The 16710-nt window shown below is 63.3% G+C and overlaps 2 protein-coding genes across 8 annotated transcripts; both read left to right on the top strand.

Annotated features, from left to right (window-relative positions):
• The first annotated feature begins 134 nt into the window (after positions 1-134).
• EPN3 (epsin 3) lies at positions 135-8427 on the top strand. 6 transcript variants are annotated; one of them, XM_048965549.1, is made up of 10 exons: positions 135-186; positions 2907-3556; positions 3810-3928; positions 5007-5090; positions 5378-5485; positions 5599-5683; positions 5894-6187; positions 6872-6982; positions 7209-7430; positions 7516-8427. In XM_048965549.1, the coding sequence occupies exons 2-10, from the start codon at positions 2986-2988 to the stop codon at positions 7821-7823; spliced, it is 1902 nt and encodes a 633-aa protein (XP_048821506.1). In that variant the 5' UTR covers positions 135-186; positions 2907-2985; the 3' UTR covers positions 7824-8427. The 6 variants fall into 6 exon arrangements, with proteins under 6 accessions (XP_048821506.1, XP_048821509.1, XP_048821504.1 ...); XM_048965547.1 differs by lacking the exon at positions 135-186 and adding an exon at positions 497-689; XM_048965550.1 differs by lacking the exon at positions 135-186 and adding an exon at positions 846-1650.
• A 50-nt stretch (positions 8428-8477) lies between these two features.
• Positions 8478-16583, top strand: SPATA20 (spermatogenesis associated 20). Of its 2 annotated transcripts, none has more exons than XM_048965546.1 (16): positions 8478-8597; positions 9390-9518; positions 9654-9718; positions 10145-10299; positions 10401-10544; positions 10765-10960; positions 11033-11163; positions 11242-11346; positions 11621-11695; positions 11793-12005; positions 12111-12303; positions 12790-12958; positions 13225-13433; positions 13506-13705; positions 13790-13870; positions 15958-16583. In XM_048965546.1, the coding sequence occupies exons 1-16, from the start codon at positions 8566-8568 to the stop codon at positions 16126-16128; spliced, it is 2268 nt and encodes a 755-aa protein (XP_048821503.1). In that variant the 5' UTR covers positions 8478-8565; the 3' UTR covers positions 16129-16583. The 2 variants fall into 2 exon arrangements, with proteins under 2 accessions (XP_048821503.1, XP_048821501.1); XM_048965544.1 differs by having other exon boundaries at positions 13147-13433.
• Positions 16584-16710: the final 127 nt, after the last annotated feature.

Genomic DNA, 16710 nt, shown 5'->3' with positions numbered 1-16710 from the left:
GAAGGCAGAGGCCGGGGGAGCGGGGGTGGCACCAAAATGATCGAGAGACTTATTTTATAATGTCATCCGATGCCTCCTCTGCCCCCAGCCGGGCTGCGGGAGCTGCTCGGGGCAGGGGAAGAATCTGCTCCAAATTTAGACCCGGGCAGACATTGCAATGAACTCGGATCGCCGCGGCAGCCTCGGGTACCAGCGAGGGAGCTGCATTGCTGGGCGGGGTGGGGGGAGGACGGGCAGCATCGTTCAGAGCACATCCGAGCGCGGGGATGGCTGACGGCTGATGGCTGATGGCTGATGGCTGCTTTCTGTCTAAAAATAATGGGAGGAAAAAAAAAAAAAAAAAAAAAAAAAAAAAAGCTTGCAGCGAGCAGCGCCTGGCTGTCTGCCATGGGGGGCAGTGACGGAGCATTCCAGCATCCCCGCCTCCCGCATGCGGCGGGTTGGGGCTCGGCGCCGCATCCCCGCGGCCCGCAGCGCACCGGGGGGGCTGAGCGCGGCTGCCCGGGGCCGGGGGGGCCGTGCCGGGGCTCGGGCGGCCCCGAAGGGGTTAAGGCGCGCGGCCGGACCTGCCCAGCCAGCCCGGCGGGTCGGCGGAGCGCGGCGGACGGCGGGCGGGCAACGGCCGCCTCCAGCGCTTCCACCGGCACCGGGGGATCGGCGGCGGATCGGCGGGGCCGCGCTGCGCGTAGGTAAGCGGGAGGAGGGAGGGCGGACGGACGGAGGAAGGTTCTGGACGCGGGAGCGCCGCGGGTTGCGGAGGGCCGGCGGTGCGGTGCCGCTGCTCCTGGCAGGGCCCGCGGCTGCCCGAGTCCCGCCGGCACCGGGGCGGCTGCGGTCCCCGAAGGGTTCCGGTGCTCCGGGCCGGGCCGCTCCTCGCCGCTCCCTCCATTTCGTGCGCCGCTCCTCCCAGCCCCGCACCTGATTAAAGATGAAGCGAGCCTTCCCTTCCTCCCTGCCATGTTCCCCGGCCTCCCCGGCTCGCTTCCCGCTCTGCCTTTTCCCCGTCCTCCCCTCGGTTCTCTCTTTCCCCTTTCCTGCGCGCTCCCGGCCGCGTTCCCCCACCTCCGCTTCACCTCCGCGGTCCCCGTGCCGGGACGCAGCGATGAGGACCCGTCCCGCCGCCCTTCTCCCACCGGGCAGCCCCGAGCTCAAGGTCACTGCAGTAATTCCATACGGCTGCCGCCTTATCTCCCGCACAGCTTCTATTTCACCGCCTTTATATTCTGGGGAACGCTGTGCCGGACAAAACCTTCTCTTCTCTGCAGCGCTTCAGCCCGGGCCGCGCTCCTCCCCCCATCCCAGCCCCTTCTCCATCTCTCCGCACGCAGCATTCCCAGGAAGGCCGCGCAGGTCCACCTGGACCGGCTTCCCAGCCCGGTCCCGTATCGCTGCGCTGGGGCCGTGCCCGGCTCTGGGAGCTGTTGGCGGCAGGAGGGACGTCCTGCTCCGCAGCACCGGGTTTCGCTGGGCCGGCGGCGCGGCTTTATCTGTCCCCGAGTGCTGGCAGCAGGCACGGTGCGGGTCAGAGTCCCGGAGGACTTTGCCGCACCGCCGCCCTCATCCCAAAGCATTCCCGTGCCAGGCGAGACGGATCCAAAGGCCGCGGCGCCGGCAGCACTGCGGAGGGGAATCGGGACAGGGAAGTGTCGGGTGAGAAACTTCAGCCGGCCGCGAGCGGCAGAGCCGGCTGCGTGACTCACGGGGACGGCCGAGCTGCGGTGCCGGAGGTGCCGGACCGGCTGCGAGGCTCGCGGGCTCTGCCCGTCGGCTCCGCGGTGTCGGCAGCCGGGAGAGCCGCGTGCCGGGGCTGCGGTGCGGGGAGGTGCTGGGAGCCGAGGCGGCTGTCGGCTGCCGGTCGCTGCTGTCTGTGCGCTGTGCTGCCGAGATAGGCCCGGGCCCGCCGGCTTATCGCAGAACTGCCGGTGAGTTCTGGTGCGGGAGCGTGCGGGGCTCCACCCGGTGCCAGCAGCCCCTGCCTGTCGGCTTTGCTGATCCCAGGGATCAGATGGGGATAGCGGTGCTTTCCCAGCCGGCGGCTGAGGGGTCAGGGAACAGAGCTGTAATGGGGTCATGAGGAACAGGCGCAGTGCAGCCGTGTGGTTTTGCAACCTCCCTGCGTGGCCCATGAAGGACGGGCACTTACAGGCAGAAAGGGATCAGGGCAGCTCCTGGTACTGGCATGGCAGGGCTGCACGGTGACAGCCTGCAGGACAGGCTGCCTTTGGGGGCCCTGCTGATAGTGATACCGGTGTGGGTCGCCAGGAGCATTGCCACCACATTGCAGCAGCAGCCTCCCGTGCACCGTGGAGGTGCACGGGAGGCTCAGGCACAATCTGGGGCTTTGAGAAGGCTTTGTGTTACCTGCTGATTGCTGGAGAATAGCACTCTGACTCAGTGACCCCGTGGTTCCTCCCCAGGAGTAAAATATCCATGTTTGCTGGGAGAAATGACCCGAATAGCTGCAGGTGCCAGTAGGTCAGGGCAGATTTGGAGTCACACTGGGGTTGGTCTTTGTGTGGTGCATTCTGGTGGCACTGGGAGCCTGGAAGCCACAGCGGGGCTGCAGGCAGCGTGCTGGGGGCTGGTGGGGCTGAGGCCTGGAGGCAGCTAGGGGCTGGAGGAGGGAGCTGCCATTTTCAGGTGGGTGCTTCTCACAGCAGAAGCGCCTGGTAAAAGCTCATCCAAATGTTGCTGAATCTGAAGCCAAATCTCTTGGCAGCTCTGCATTGCTAGCTATTGGTTTTCTGTACGATTCTTTCCCATCCGGCATCCCGCCTGCTTCTGGTGAGTGAGAGCAGCTCACACCATGGCAATGGGCAGTTCCACCTTGAGAAGTGCCTGAGGTGCTACGGGATGGGGCTCTGGTGCCTGGGGTGGTGCTGAGCTGTCTCCATTCCTCACTGCAGGCACTGGTGAGGCTGTGAGCACCCGTTCCATCCCTGCTGTGTGTGCCCGCTGTCAGCGGGTCCTGGGCACCACGCAAAGATGACCACCTCGGCCCTGCGCCGGCAGGTGAAGAACATCGTGCATAACTATTCAGAGGCGGAGATCAAGGTGCGAGAGGCCACCTCCAATGACCCCTGGGGACCCCCCAGCTCCCTGATGTCGGAGATCGCGGACCTCACCTTCAACACGGTGGCCTTTGCCGAGGTCATGGGGATGATCTGGCGACGGCTGAATGACAGCGGCAAGAACTGGCGGCACGTGTACAAAGCCCTCACCCTGCTGGACTACCTCATCAAAACCGGCTCCGAGAAGGTGACCCACCAGTGCCGGGAGAACCTTTACACCATCCAGACGCTGAAGGACTTCCAGTACGTGGATCGTGACGGCAAGGACCAGGGCATCAACATCCGGGAGAAGGTGAAGCAGGTGATGGCGCTGCTGAAGGACGAGGAGCGGCTGAAGCAGGAGCGGGCGCACGCGCTGCAGACAAAGGAGCGCATGGCCCTGGAGGGGATGGGCAGCGGCAGCCATCAGTCCACCTACGGCCGCCGCGCATCGCCCTACGGGGACGACTATGGCCGGACGCGGGGCTCACCCTCCTCCTTCAACTGTGAGTCCTGCCCCGGGGGCCGGTGGGGAGGACGCTGTGCCGGGTGCGCTCCCTCTTTCTGGGAGGCGATGCTCAGCTGCCCTGAACCCGTGGCTCATTTGAGGTTGTAAGCATTTATGCGGGGTATGTCCCCTTGGGAGACAAGACACTCTGGAGCTGCAGATGTGGATGGGGTTGGGAGGAGGCTGACAGGTGGCTGATCTCCCCGGAGTCCCAGCACCACTTCTTCACCTGTTCTTCTTTTCTCTCCTAGCGTCTTCCTCATCCCCACGGTTCGCCTCTGACCTGGAGCAAGCGCGTCCCCAGACAACGGGTGAGGAGGAGCTGCAGCTGCAGCTCGCCCTGGCAATGAGTCGGGAGGAGGCCGAGAAGGTAGGGCGGTGCGGCGGGGCTGCCCTGTACCCAGGGCTTTGGCCATTATGGAGAAGGGGTGGCTTGGGGCTGCCCGACGCCTGTGCACTGACCCACAACTGCATCGGGCTGCTCGCGCTGTGCCCGCCTCCCAGTCACAGCAGCGTGGAGGCAGCACCATGGATGAGACACAGGCACGTGCGCTTCTCCTGGACCCTGGGATGGCAGGGGGGCCCTTCTTCATTCACCAAAACTGGCTGACTTCCACCGAGGGCTTCTGGTCCTGACACTCATTTCTGTCACTTTTGTCAGAGGCCATTTGTGCAGAGGACGATCTGCCTCTGCCCGTGGCTGCTCCTTTCGAGCAGGAGGAGCTGTGCAGGGATGTGGGCAGCCAACAAGCTGTGGCCTCAACTGCAGTGCCTCCTCCAGGCCCGTCCCCTCTCCTATCTGCTCCACGGCCCCGTTTCCTTGGGGACAGATTATTTGCACGCCGGCTGAGATTGTCGCTGGCTGGCACGGTGTGTGTGGAGCACACAGGGACGGCCAGGCACACAAAGGACGCGGTTGCCAGCAGGCGTCCCCACACGTGGGCAGTGTCCTTGGGCAGACAGCACCGTGTCCTCAGACCTGCCGGACTAGGAGACATACTTCTGGCACAGCACTTAGCACTGCCCGCTTCCCCTGCCTGGTGGAGACTGAACAGCATGTGTGTATCCCTATTTCTGTCCTGGAAATGCAGTATTTATAGCTTCCACATTCTGCCGTGACGAGTGCTGTAGGAACACGCTCTTGAAAGCACTGCCTGTTGGAGACCACCTGGGCTGTGCACATTCCTGCACGCGTGTACAGCCGTGCACACACACACAGACACCCCGCATCAGGGCTGCCACGGTGGTACGGGGATGAACCCCCCCAAGAGCTGCCTTGGCTGTGAGCTTCTGTATGGGGCAGACCCTGAGCCCGGGCCGTTCGGGGCTCCCAGTGCTGGGCTCAGCGGCGAGGGGCCGCAGGGTGCTGGCGGTGAGGATGGCGACCACCGAGCCGCTCGGCAGACTGAGGTCCAGCTGAAATTTCACCCGATTTCCTCTGTTGGCAGAAGCCACTTCCTCCAATTTCCAGTACAGATGAAGAAAGGCAATTGCAGCTAGCGCTCGCGCTGAGCAAAGAGGAGCATGAGAAGGTACCCGTGCCCTGCAGCCCTGGGCGCTCCGTCTCTCGCACTTGGGCTTCTCTCTGCCTCGCGCAGCAGCCCCGCTGCTGGCAGCACTCGCACTCGCTTTGCTTTCCCTGCCGTGGGGCCGCTCGCTGTGCGCTCTCCTGGCGCTCAGCCTGGTGGAGCCCTCTGCTCAGACGCTGGGACTTTTGGGGGATGCGGTGGCAGCTCCTGCGCTGGGTCTGTCTCCTGGAGAAGGCTCTTGCTGCGGGACTGCTGGGGCTCACGGCCCCGTTCCTTGTTCCCTCCCGCAGGAGGTGAGGGCATGGCAAGGGGAGAACTCCCTGCTGCAGAGAGCCTTGGAGGAGACTGCCCAAGGTGGGGAGGAAGAGCAGGAAGAGGATAAGATGAAGAAAAGCCAGGTGAAGCACCAGGGGCCGCACATGCAGCCTCTGAAGTGATGCTGTGGCCCTGGGCTGGGCTCTCAGGTCAGCCCTGGGCTCCCCTCACTTCTTTATTCCCTTTCTGTTTGCAGTCCTCTATCCTGGAGCTGGCAGATATATTTGGGCCGGCACCAGCTCCTTCCAGCCACACGTCTGCTGACCCATGGGATATGCCAGGTGGGGGCTGCTGAAGCTTGGGGCGGCAGCACACTCCTCTCCCCTCCTCTGTCCCTGTGCAATTCCAAATGTTCCACAATGACCTTTGGCTTCTCCTCCCTCCCCTACCCTGTCCTTTGTACATCTGGGTGGTGGTGCTGATGGGAATCCACAGTCCCTGAGTGCATCCCTGATATGCGGCATTCTCTTATCTTTGGTTTCCCTTTTCAGATATGAAACCCAAAGCGGAGCCAGCAGCCTGGACTGGCACAGCAGACCCCTGGGTGCCAGTGCTATCCAGCAGTGGGGAGCCCATGCCCCAGGCAGGCACTACATCCCAGCAAACAGCTGCTGGGCCCTGGGATTTCCCCCCTGCCTCTGCTGATCCATGGGGGAAGGCGGCCGCCTCGTCTGGCTTCACCCCTGCAGACCCCTGGACAGCCACGTCCCCACTGGCCCAGGGCTCCGGCGCTACTCCAGCCACTGACCCCTGGGCTGCTGTGGCTGAGCCTAACCCTAACCCTGGTAAGCAGCTTGGGTGGTGATGGGGTTTTGCTAGGGACCATGCATTGTGCTGGCTGTCCCTGACAGCTCGGGTGCCCCCCCTTCTCCTGTAGCCAGCTCTGCCATCCTGCAGGACCTCCTCGGTGTGCTGAAGACTTCAGGGAACCTTTTGTTCTAGTGCAAGCTAGTCAGGCTGTTGTAATTACTGTGGCAGCTAATGAAGCCCTCCCAGAGGAGTGCTCTTGCAGTGGGCTGATGTTCCCCTGTTGATACCTACTGGCTTTGCCCCTCTTAAAACAGCCCGCGACAGGACGGTTGGTGTCTGCAGGTGCGGTGCTGCAGATGGGGGCTGTTTATAGGAGAAATCTGTGTTTCTGAGCTTGGTGCTGCTCTCACTTCCTCCTCGGCTGCTTCCTCCCACCTTGTGGCAGTCCTGTGTCCACTGCCCACAACACATGGGGAGTTGCCCAGACTTTTGGTCCCAAGAGGCAAAGAGCATAACCAGAGCTGGATGTAAGCGCTGGTCTTCAAACCATCACCTCGTGCTTTTTTCCTCCTGGCTGTGCTGCCTGGGGGTGTTTTCCACCCAAGGCCGGGCTCCCGCTCTGGCCCATCCTGGTCTCTGGACTGGTGCGTGCACTGACCGCAGCCCTGCAAGCCTCCCAGCCTTTGCTCCCCTCCTTGAGTCTCACCTCTTCCCCCCAGCTTCAGGGGGGGATGCTTTCGACCTGTTTGCAAAGCAACCCGAGGCAGCTGAGCAGCCGGAGATGGAGCATTCGCAGCCGCCCTCCTCGGTGAAGTCCAGCAGCCCCGCCGGTAAGCGGAGACACGGGGCGGCATGGGCAAGGGGTGACGTTCCTCCATCCCCGTCCCTGCTTCCACAGCCAGCCTGGAGCTGCTCCCACATTTGTGCATGGCTCCTTGCGGTGTGGCCAAAGGCTGTCCCGTGTGCACCCCGCAGTCGGGGGGGTGTCGGGGTTGCCTTCAGTGCCCTGCGGTCGGCGCCCAGGCAGCCCACTGACAGCCCTCTCCCCCGCCGCAGAGCTGGACCCTTTTGGCGACCTGTTCCCCGGCACCAAGCAGGACCCAGCCAAGAGCTTTGACCTCGCGAACCTGGCCGACTCGCTGCCCGAATCCTGCAAGGAGCGGAAGGACTGTAAAACCCCCGAGGCTTTCCTCGGCCCCGCCGCCTCCTCGCTGGTCAACCTGGACTCGCTGGTGGCACCGCCGCAGGCCGCCAAGACGCGCAACCCCTTCCTGTCGGGTGGGTGCCGGGCTGAGCCGCGGGGCGGGATCGGGGCGCGATTGGGGCGCGGCGGCCGCCTGACGCCCCCCGTATCTTCCCGCAGGTCTCAGCACGCCGTCCCCCACCAACCCCTTCAGCCTGGCCGAGCAGCCCAAGCCCACGCTCAACCAGATGCGGACCGGCTCGCCGGTGCCCGGCCTGCCCGCCGCCCTGCCCGCCAACGCCATGACCTACAGCGCGTCTCTGCCGCTGCCGCTCAGCAGCGTCCCCGCCGCCCTGCCCGCCTCTGCCAGTGCCTTCCCGCAGGCGGGGGCTGGGCCGTTCCCCGAGCTGCCCGGCGCTTTGCCGCAGCCTCTGCTGCCGCTGAGCGGCCCCCCGGCCCCCCAGGGAGGGCTCAACCCCTTCCTCTGAGGGCTGCGGGCCGGCACCGCGGGCGGGCTCTCGCTCCTTCCCGGCCGTTCCGCCGCCGCTCCCACCGCCGGGGACGGCAAGCAGCGCGAGCCGCCCGCAGGAACCGCGCCCGGAGCGTCGGCGGGCTCCGGGACTGTCCGCTCTGCGCGCAGCGCCTCGGTGCGCGGCCAGGAACGGGGCGGGGGGCGGCCCTGGGGCGGACGGACGGTGCCTCCTCTTCGCTCTGCTGCCCTGGAAACGCACCGTTCCTCTTAACGTGCTGCCCTCTCCCCGCGGCTCTCGGCCGGTTCGCGCTCTCCCCGCTCTGGATGTTATTCCGCTTGGGCACCGTGTCCCCGCTCTCCAGCCCGGGTCAGCCCCGGCTGCGAGCCCTTCGCAGTCCTCCGTGCCCCCGGATCCCGTGCAGAGCCCGGGCCGGGCGCTCCGCCCTACGGGGAGCACCGGGAGCAGCGCTCGGTGCCGCGGGCAGCGCTGCTCGGGGGGGCGGGCGTTGCGTCGTGCTTCAGCGCGTGCAGCCGGCAGCGTTGCTCCACGCGGGGTGACTCCGCGTCCGGAACCGCCGCGGCCGCCCCGGCATTCGGGAACCGCGAGCTGACCGCCACAATAAAGTACCGGAACGGACACCGCTTGCCGCCTTCTTACCGCTCTCTCCGCCCCGCGCGGGGCGGGCTCGGCTCGGCTCGGCTCGGGGGCGGCCCCAGGAGCGCAGTTTGGTGCCCGGCTCCGCCCCTCCCCCGCCGCCATGTTCGCGGTGCCGCTGCGCAGGGCCCGCAGGTATGGGGGGAGCCGGGGGACGGAGCTGGGAGCGGCCGGGCGGGGGGAGCGCTGCGGCACAGCGTGCATTGCCGGCCCCGCGCCCTGCAGCGCCCTGCAGCGCCCTGCCTGCCGCTCCGTGCCGCTCCGTGCCGCTCCGTGCGCCCCTTCTGCTTACCGGAGTGCTGCCCGCTTCCAGTGCGCTGCTCTGGATGTTCCTGCCCCGCTTCCGCATCCCCTGAATCCTCCCCGTGCCCTCTCCGTATTCCCTGCGTTCTCTTGAACCCCCCTCAGACCTCTGCATCCCTTCTGTGTGCCCCGAAGAGCTCCCTGCGCCTCCTCTTATCCTTCCTGACATCCCCTGCGTCGTCCCTTTTTTCCGTGTGCCTCCTTCGTTCCCTTGAATCCTCTCTACCCTCTCCATGCCCGTAAATCCTGCGTCCTCCCTTGCATCCCCTTAAATCCTGCTTGTATCTCCTGCCTTCCTCCCCCCTGCATTTTCCCCTTGCACTCCCTTTGCATCTCTCTTAAATCCTCTGTTTTGTGACTGTGTTCCCACCACGTGCCCTTCCTGCACCCCTTGTTGCTACCCCCATACCTGTGCACCCCTCCCTCTGTCCACAGCACCAGGAGGATCCCCTTGTCCCCCTCCCAATGCTGGGGCAGAGCCCAGGAGGGGTTTCACTGGTTCACCGAGGGCTGTGGCTGTGCAGTGTGCCGGGGACACAGCACCCCACATCGGGCTCTCCCCGTGGGCAACAAAGTGAATTAACGAGTGAGTGAACGAACTAATGAGCACATCCCGTGCTGCAGGCCGTTCTTCCTAGCGGGCAGCATGGCCATGGCCACGGCCGGGAGGAGCAGCCCGGCCCGCCCCGCCAACCGGCTCATCTACGAGAAGTCCCCGTACCTGCAGCAGCACGCCCACAACCCTGTGGACTGGTGAGAGCGCACCGAGCCCTTCCTCCTCATCCTCCCCTAGCAGGGCTGGCACCAGGAGGCTGCTGCCTGATGTGCAGCTCCAGAGTGGGCCCTGATGGCAGCTGTGCCCCACGGGCTGCTCCTCGTCCTCTGCAGGTACCCGTGGGGTCAGGAAGCCTTTGATAAAGCAAAGCAGGAGAACAAGCTGATCTTCCTGTCAGGTAACTGGCAGCCAGGTGTACCTTTATGTGTCCCAGTCGTAAATGAGCTGCGGGGTGAGGCTGCCCGGCGCTCATTCCTTCCCACTGAGAGCCGTAGCAGCTCTGTTGGAAGGCGGGCTGCGTTCAGGGGCCATCGTGGCCACTGATGCCCTTGTCCTGGGAGAGCTGAGGAGTGCAGAGCAGCAGGTGAGCCAGAGGGATGCCTCTGTGCTGCTCCTCCACTCTGTATGGCACAGAGCTGTGCCGGGGTGTGGGGCTGGGAAAGGCCCCAGAGAGCGGTGGGCACAGCAGGGGCTGTGCTGGGTGCTGGGGCTCCGCTGTCAGGCAGCGGGGTGGAGGTGGGGCGGTGCAGTGTGGTGTCCTTGCACCCATCCCGGCTGCTCCGTGGCTCTGTGGCCTCACCCTGCGTGCTGCGCTCGCTTTCAGTCGGGTACTCCACCTGCCACTGGTGCCATGTGATGGAGGAGGAGTCCTTCAAGAACGAGGAGATCGGTGAGATCATGAGCAAGAACTTCGTGTGCATCAAGGTGGACCGTGAGGAGCGGCCGGACGTGGACAAAGTGTACATGACCTTCGTGCAGGTGGGGGAGCGCGGCAGGGCTGGGGCACGCTCTGCCCTTCTTTCTCAAGGTTCCTTTCCGTGTTCCCGAGGAGCCCCCCGTGAGATCCTTCTGCCCTTCAGGCCACCAGTGGCGGCGGGGGGTGGCCGATGAGCGTCTGGCTGACTCCGGACCTCAAGCCCTTTGTTGGGGGCACGTATTTCCCCCCTGAGGACAGCGCTCATCATGTGGGCTTCCGGACTGTGCTGCTCCGCATCGCAGAGCAGGTAAGAGGGCAGCTGGGGGCGGTGCTCAGAATTGGGGTGGTGTTGATGGGGAGCAGCCACGGGAAGCAGAGGCTGAAGGAGGGTGGGTGGGATGGGGCTGGGGCTGGGGATGGGGATGCGCTGCGCAGGGGGAGGGCACTGAGAAATGCAGACAAAGGTTGGGTTGGGAGGCAGAAAAAAGGCAAGAAGAGGAAGCATTGATTTTCTCACCGCCGCTCAGTGGAGGCAGAACCAGGAGGCCCTGCTGCAGAGCAGCCAGAGGATCCTGGAAGCGCTGCACTCCCTGTCCCGGGTCGGCACACAGCAGGCAGCCCCCCCGGCCCTGGAGGTGCTGACCACCTGCTTCCAGCAGCTCTCCGGCTCCTACGACGAGGAGTATGGCGGCTTCTCACAGAGCCCCAAGTTCCCCACACCAGGTCAGTGTGGTCCCTGTGGCTGAGCCTGGCCGGTGCACAGAGCTCACTCTGCAGCCTGTCCCTGTCTTTCAGTGAATTTGAATTTCCTCTTCACCTACTGGGCTCTGCACAGAACAACCCCAGAAGGGGCCCGTGCCCTGCAGATGTCTCTGCACACTCTCAAGATGATGGCACATGGGGGCATTCACGATCACATTGGTCAGGTAGGAGGAGTGCCCTGGGGTTAAACTGCAGCAGTGTGCAGGTGGAGCACGATGGTGACACCTGTGTGTTCCTCACAGGGCTTCCATCGCTACTCCACTGACCAACACTGGCACGTCCCACACTTTGAGAAGATGCTGTATGACCAGGGGCAGCTGGCAGTTGTGTACAGCAGAGCCTTCCAGGTGTGGCTGTGGGCTCCTGCAGGGCTCGGGCTGCCCATCAGTGGGCACAGAGCACTCCCCTATTCCCCATCCGTAGCGTTTGTTATGCAGGCAGGAGTGCCGTACAGGTCTGTGATATTAGCCCGTGAGGCTCTAAATGTGCCTCGTGTTTAAAATCCTTGCCCAGCACTTCTCCCCTTTGTAGCTCTTTCCATGTCCCGTTACTTCTTGCTGTGTCTCTTTCCCCCCTGCCCGTTGTAACACAGCAGTGATCACCGCCTCGTCTCCCCTGCAGATCTCTGGCGATGAGTTCTTTGCCGACGTTGCCGCTGACATCCTGCTGTACGCCTCGCGGGACCTGGGCAGCCAGGTGTGTTCCCCAGGTCACTTACTTACCCTGCCTGGGACGCAGTGCTGTGCTGCAGGCCTTTGCCCACAGCCGGACATCTCTGCTGTTTCCTCCCCAGACCGGAGGCTTTTACAGTGCAGAGGATGCAGATTCCTACCCGACGGCCACTTCCAGCAAGAAGCAGGAAGGAGCTTTTTGTGTGTGGGCAGCCGAGGAGGTCCGGGCTCTGCTCCCTGACCCGGTGGAGGGGGCTGCAGAGGGCACAACCCTGGGAGATGTCTTCATGCACCACTACGGGGTGAAGGAGGACGGCAACGTGAGCCCCAGGAAGGTGAGGGGTTGTGCAGACCTCACCGGGAGCATTGCTGCACCCGAGGCACGTGGGTCCAAGCCGTGCGGGCCGGGCAATGTTCCTAGAGCAGAGCTCTCCTTGCAGGATCCCCATAAGGAGCTGCAGGGCAAGAATGTCCTCATTGTCCGTTCCTCCCCGGAGCTGACAGCCGCGCGCTTTGGGCTGCAGCCGGGGCAGCTGAGTGCTGTGCTGCAGGAGGGCAGGCACAGGCTGCAGGCAGCCCGGGCACAGCGCCCACGGCCCCACCTGGACACCAAGATGCTGGCCTCGTGGAACGGTGCGTGGATCTACAGCCGTCTGTGCGGCTGCTGCTGGTGTAAGATAGTGCTGTGTTGGGCTTTTTTATTTTCTTCTTGCCAGCAGAGAGCAGCAAAACTCTTCCCTGGCGCAGCCTGCTTGGCAGGACTGGGAGGGATGGGGCTGAGGTCTGTGCTCACCACATATCAGCAGGGTGAGAATGGGGTGCTGTTCCCGTCCCTGTGGGACGTGCCTGCAGCCTGAGCTGGAAGTACAGCGCAGAGCCAAGTCTCACAGCCTATGCCCACAGGCAAAGGCTGAGATCTTGCTGTGGTTTCAGTGCTCTGCCTTTCTCTGGATGGTAGTTCAGTGAGGGACTTTCTGGGAGGCTGGAAGAGAGCAGAGGAGATGATGGCCTGCAGTTGCAATGTCAGGGAGCATGAGCTTTGTGTGAAGCATCCTGTGGAGGAAAATGTGTGACACCCAGCCATTCCCTTGTGCCTGAGCTTTCCCTGTGCCCACGCAGGACTGATGATCTCAGGCTTTGCCCAGGCTGGAGCAGTGCTGGCCAAGCAGGAGTACGTGAGCCGGGCAGCGCAGGCAGCTGGCTTTGTGCGCAGGCACCTCGTGGAGCCAGGCAGCGGCAGGCTGCTGCGGAGCTGCTACCGTGGCGAGGCTGATGTGGTGGAGCAGAGGTGAGTGGTGGTGCAAGAAGTGTCACTCAGCCCAAATCCTTTCCATTTCTTGTCTTTGGAGCTGGTGGGAGCCTTTCTGTTCTGCTGCTGACCTGCACTACCCCCATATGGTGCCTTGGCACAGCCACTGCTGAGCTCGGGCTGAGCTCGGGAGGCAGCCAAGCAAGGTGGTGTCTCCTTGGTCACAGACAGCAGTGCGGAGAGTTTCCCCCAGCCTGCCCTGCTGGGCTGCAGACACTGGTGTCTGTCCCCGCCTGCTGTTGCAGTGCTGCTCCCATTCATGGATTCCTGGAGGATTACGTCTTCATCATCCAGGGTCTCTTTGACCTCTATGAAGCTTCGCTGGACCAGAGCTGGCTGGAGTGGGCCCTGCAGCTCCAGCACACACAAGACAAGCTCTTCTGGGACCCCAAAGGCTTTGCGTACTTCTCCAGTGAGGCTGGTGACCCCTCACTGCTGCTGCGCCTGAAGGATGGTGCGTGGGGACCCTGGGCAGGTCAGGGGGGGTGCTGGCACTGGGCTGGTTGTGACACCTTGTCCCCTGCAGACCAGGATGGAGCAGAGCCCGCTGCCAACTCCGTCACTGTCACAAACCTGCTCCGAGCAGCCTCGTACTCTGGCCACATGGAGTGGGTGGAAAAAGCTGGGCAGATCCTGGCTGCCTTCTCTGAGAGGCTGCAGAAGATCCCACTGGCCCTGCCAGAAATGGCCCGGGCCACTGCCATGTTCCATCACACCCTCAAACAGGTATGAGCTGGTGTGCCCTCCTCCTGGGTGCAGGAGTGGAAACACGGAACTTCAGCCCTCTGTATCTGTGCTGCCTCTGGACAGGTGGTGATCTGTGGGGACCCCCAAGGAGAAGACACCAAAGAGATGCTTCGCTGCGTGCACTCCACCTTCATCCCCAACAAGGTAGAGCAGTCAGCCTGTCCCCATTCTGTCCTCATGGCTGCAGCCACACTCCCTGCAGCTGTTGCAATCCCATTGTATCCCCAGCGTGGCCATAGCATCCCCTGGCCAAGGCACCAGTGTCCCTCTGTAACCCAGCTGGGGTGAGCTGGGACAGGCTGAGCAGAAGCTCCCTTGCCTGTTTCTGTGTCAGCTGCCCATGGAGGCTGTGTTCTGTGAGTGCCTGGCAGCAGTCAGTGATGGTGTCGGAGGGACAGGAGCCCTCTCCGTGGGGATGCAACAATCAGTCCTCCCCATACCGTCCCTGCAGTGCCTCGCTCCCCATGCTGCATCTGAGCCCCCTCTGCTCTGCCTTGATTCCTCTTGCTCCTTTCCTCCCTTGGAAGGATTACAGTGGGTGACCCAGTTTGCAGGCTTGGAAAGCACCGTGCTGCTGGGAGCTCCCCTCTGCCTTCCCCACAGCCACTCCGGGTGCCCCAGTTTGCCCTGGGAGGGGGCACAGCCAATGGCTCCAGAAGCACAGCAGTGTGTTTGTTTAGGAGGCTGAGGCTGGGCATAGGCAGGAGATGTGCTGTGGGTGCAGAGCTGGAACAAGCTGGGCACCGAGTGGGATGGGGTTTGCAGCAAGTAGGAGTTTCCTTCTTGCTCGGGAATGTGTCAGGGAGCTCCCTGCCAGGTGTGGTCCCATAGGGCGCGTCTCTGCTTCCCCATGCATGTCCTATGGGAGCTGTAGGACCTGAGCTCACCCTGCAGTTCCTGCAGCACGTGGTGCTGAGCCTGTCTCCAGCAGATGGGATGTCGCAGCCCCGCACCCATTGTGCTGACAGCTGCTGCTCCCCGCTGTCAGCACGGCCAGGCCCAGAGGTCTGCGCTGTTCAGTGTCAGCAGGGCGTGATGGAGGGTGACAGCGAGACAGCGCCGCGGAGCTGGGCATCCCCAGGCCGTTGCACTGGGACTCACACAGTGCCACGCTCGTACCCACAGCCGGTTTGTGTTCTGCAGCTGCCCCCCGTACAGATCTGTGCGCTGGGAGATGAGACCCGAGTCTGAGGTTGGCGTGGGCTGTGTTCAGTGCCTCCTGCACCCGCCCCTGCTGGCTGTGCAGGGCACAAGGTGCAGCCCCTGCATTTCCTACCCCATCCCTCGGCCGCTCCCTCCCTCCCACCCCAGCAGCAGCCCCAGTGCTGCAGCCCTCAGTCGCAGCCTCAGGGATGCAGCTGCTCTGGGAATCGGGGCTGGAGGAGACGTCAGCATCGCCCCCGCTCCCCGGTGCTGGCAGGGCGCTGGAGGCCAGCCCGGGCTGCAGGAACGCAATTAATTAGGTCGCTCCAGTAATTAATTCCTTACAAACCTCACATTGAAATCCTCGCTGTAATGAGAAGCCAATGATAAAGCAGCATTGAGGGCGCCGGCAGATTGAGACGGGCTGGCGGACGGAGGAGCGCTGTGCTGGGACGCGGTGCTGCTGTGCTGGGCGCCGCCTGTTTTCCCTGTGCTGCTCCCAGGGCATCAGTGTGACCAGATGCAGCCACCCCCATCGCTGCCATCTCCCTGCCTGTGTTTGCCCTGGGGCCGGCAGGCCGGATCAGGATCCTGGTTGAGATCCCGGCCCTATTAATGGTCTTTAGGGTAATTATGGAGGATCCCATTATCTCCTCAGCTGCAGCATGCGAGCTCCCCGGCTCGCCTTTATCCTGGCCCCGCAAGAGGACCTTAGGGAGCATGTGAGAAAAATGAATAATGAATTTCAGATTGGACATGAATTGGTAATTAATCACTCCTGGAATTAATTCCAGACAAAGGCAGAGAGGGAGGAGGGCAGGGGGAGCAGGCTGAGGGCCAGGCAGGGGCTGAGCAAGGTGGGCTGCGTGTGCTCCAGCCTTCCGTGTCAGCCCACAAGGCCTGAGGCTTGAACAAATGTTTTGCTTTCCAAAGAAGCTCATTATCCCAGCAGTTCTATCCTTATCCTCCCGGTGCTGCTGAGAGCCCCCGGCCCATTGCTGTGCCATGCTTGGGGGAGCTGTGGGAGCAGGGCAGTCATTGCAGGGGGTGACGCTGTGCTGCTCCAGCCCCCCTTCCTTCCTCCGCAGGTGCTGATGCTCGCAGATGGAGACCGTGCCGGATTCCTCTACCGCCAGCTGCCATTCCTTTCTTCCCTGGAGAGGAAGGAGGGCAAAGCCACTGCTTATGTCTGCAGCAACTTCACCTGCTCCCTGCCTGTCACCTCACCTCGTGCACTGCAGGAGCTGCTCCGCGCCTGAGCCCCGGTGTCCCACCAGGAGGGATGGGGGGCTGGTGCTGACCTCGGAGCTCAGCATGAGTCCTGGCACCCCGAACCCCCGTGGTGCCATAGGGAGCTGCATGGCCCTGCTGGTGCCCCCCCTACACCTGTGCTCATCAATTGACTCTTCTTGCAGAGGGAAGAGAAAGCAAACACAAATCCCAGTGTTAACACAGCAGTCGGATGCAAGAACTATTTAAGGTTCCTATAGCAACCCAGGATAACTGCTGAACGCTCCTGGGTGAGATCAGGGTGAAATGCCTCTGGAAGTGTTCCTGTGGATGGCCGTGGTACTTTTCCATGGCAGGGCAGTCTGTAATGTCCATCAGTTACATTGGGGCATGCAGAGCCTGCTGCTCCCACTGCTGCACGAGACCAAACCCGAGCACTTCCAACACGACTCTGCGCTTTGTGAAGGATGGAGGCACGGCACGGCCTGCACAGGGAGCTCCCAAAGGCTGCTTCTCAACGTGTGACACTGTGTCCCACCCAATGCGATGCCCACTGGGTGCTGCCATCCCAGCACAGCGCTGCCGTGGGGCGATGGCAGATGGCAGCTGTG

This window comes from Lagopus muta, chromosome 18, assembly GCF_023343835.1.
Source record: "Lagopus muta isolate bLagMut1 chromosome 18, bLagMut1 primary, whole genome shotgun sequence".
NCBI classification, from domain to species: domain Eukaryota; kingdom Metazoa; phylum Chordata; class Aves; order Galliformes; family Phasianidae; genus Lagopus; species Lagopus muta.
This window is presented reverse-complemented; position numbering and strand designations above follow the sequence as displayed.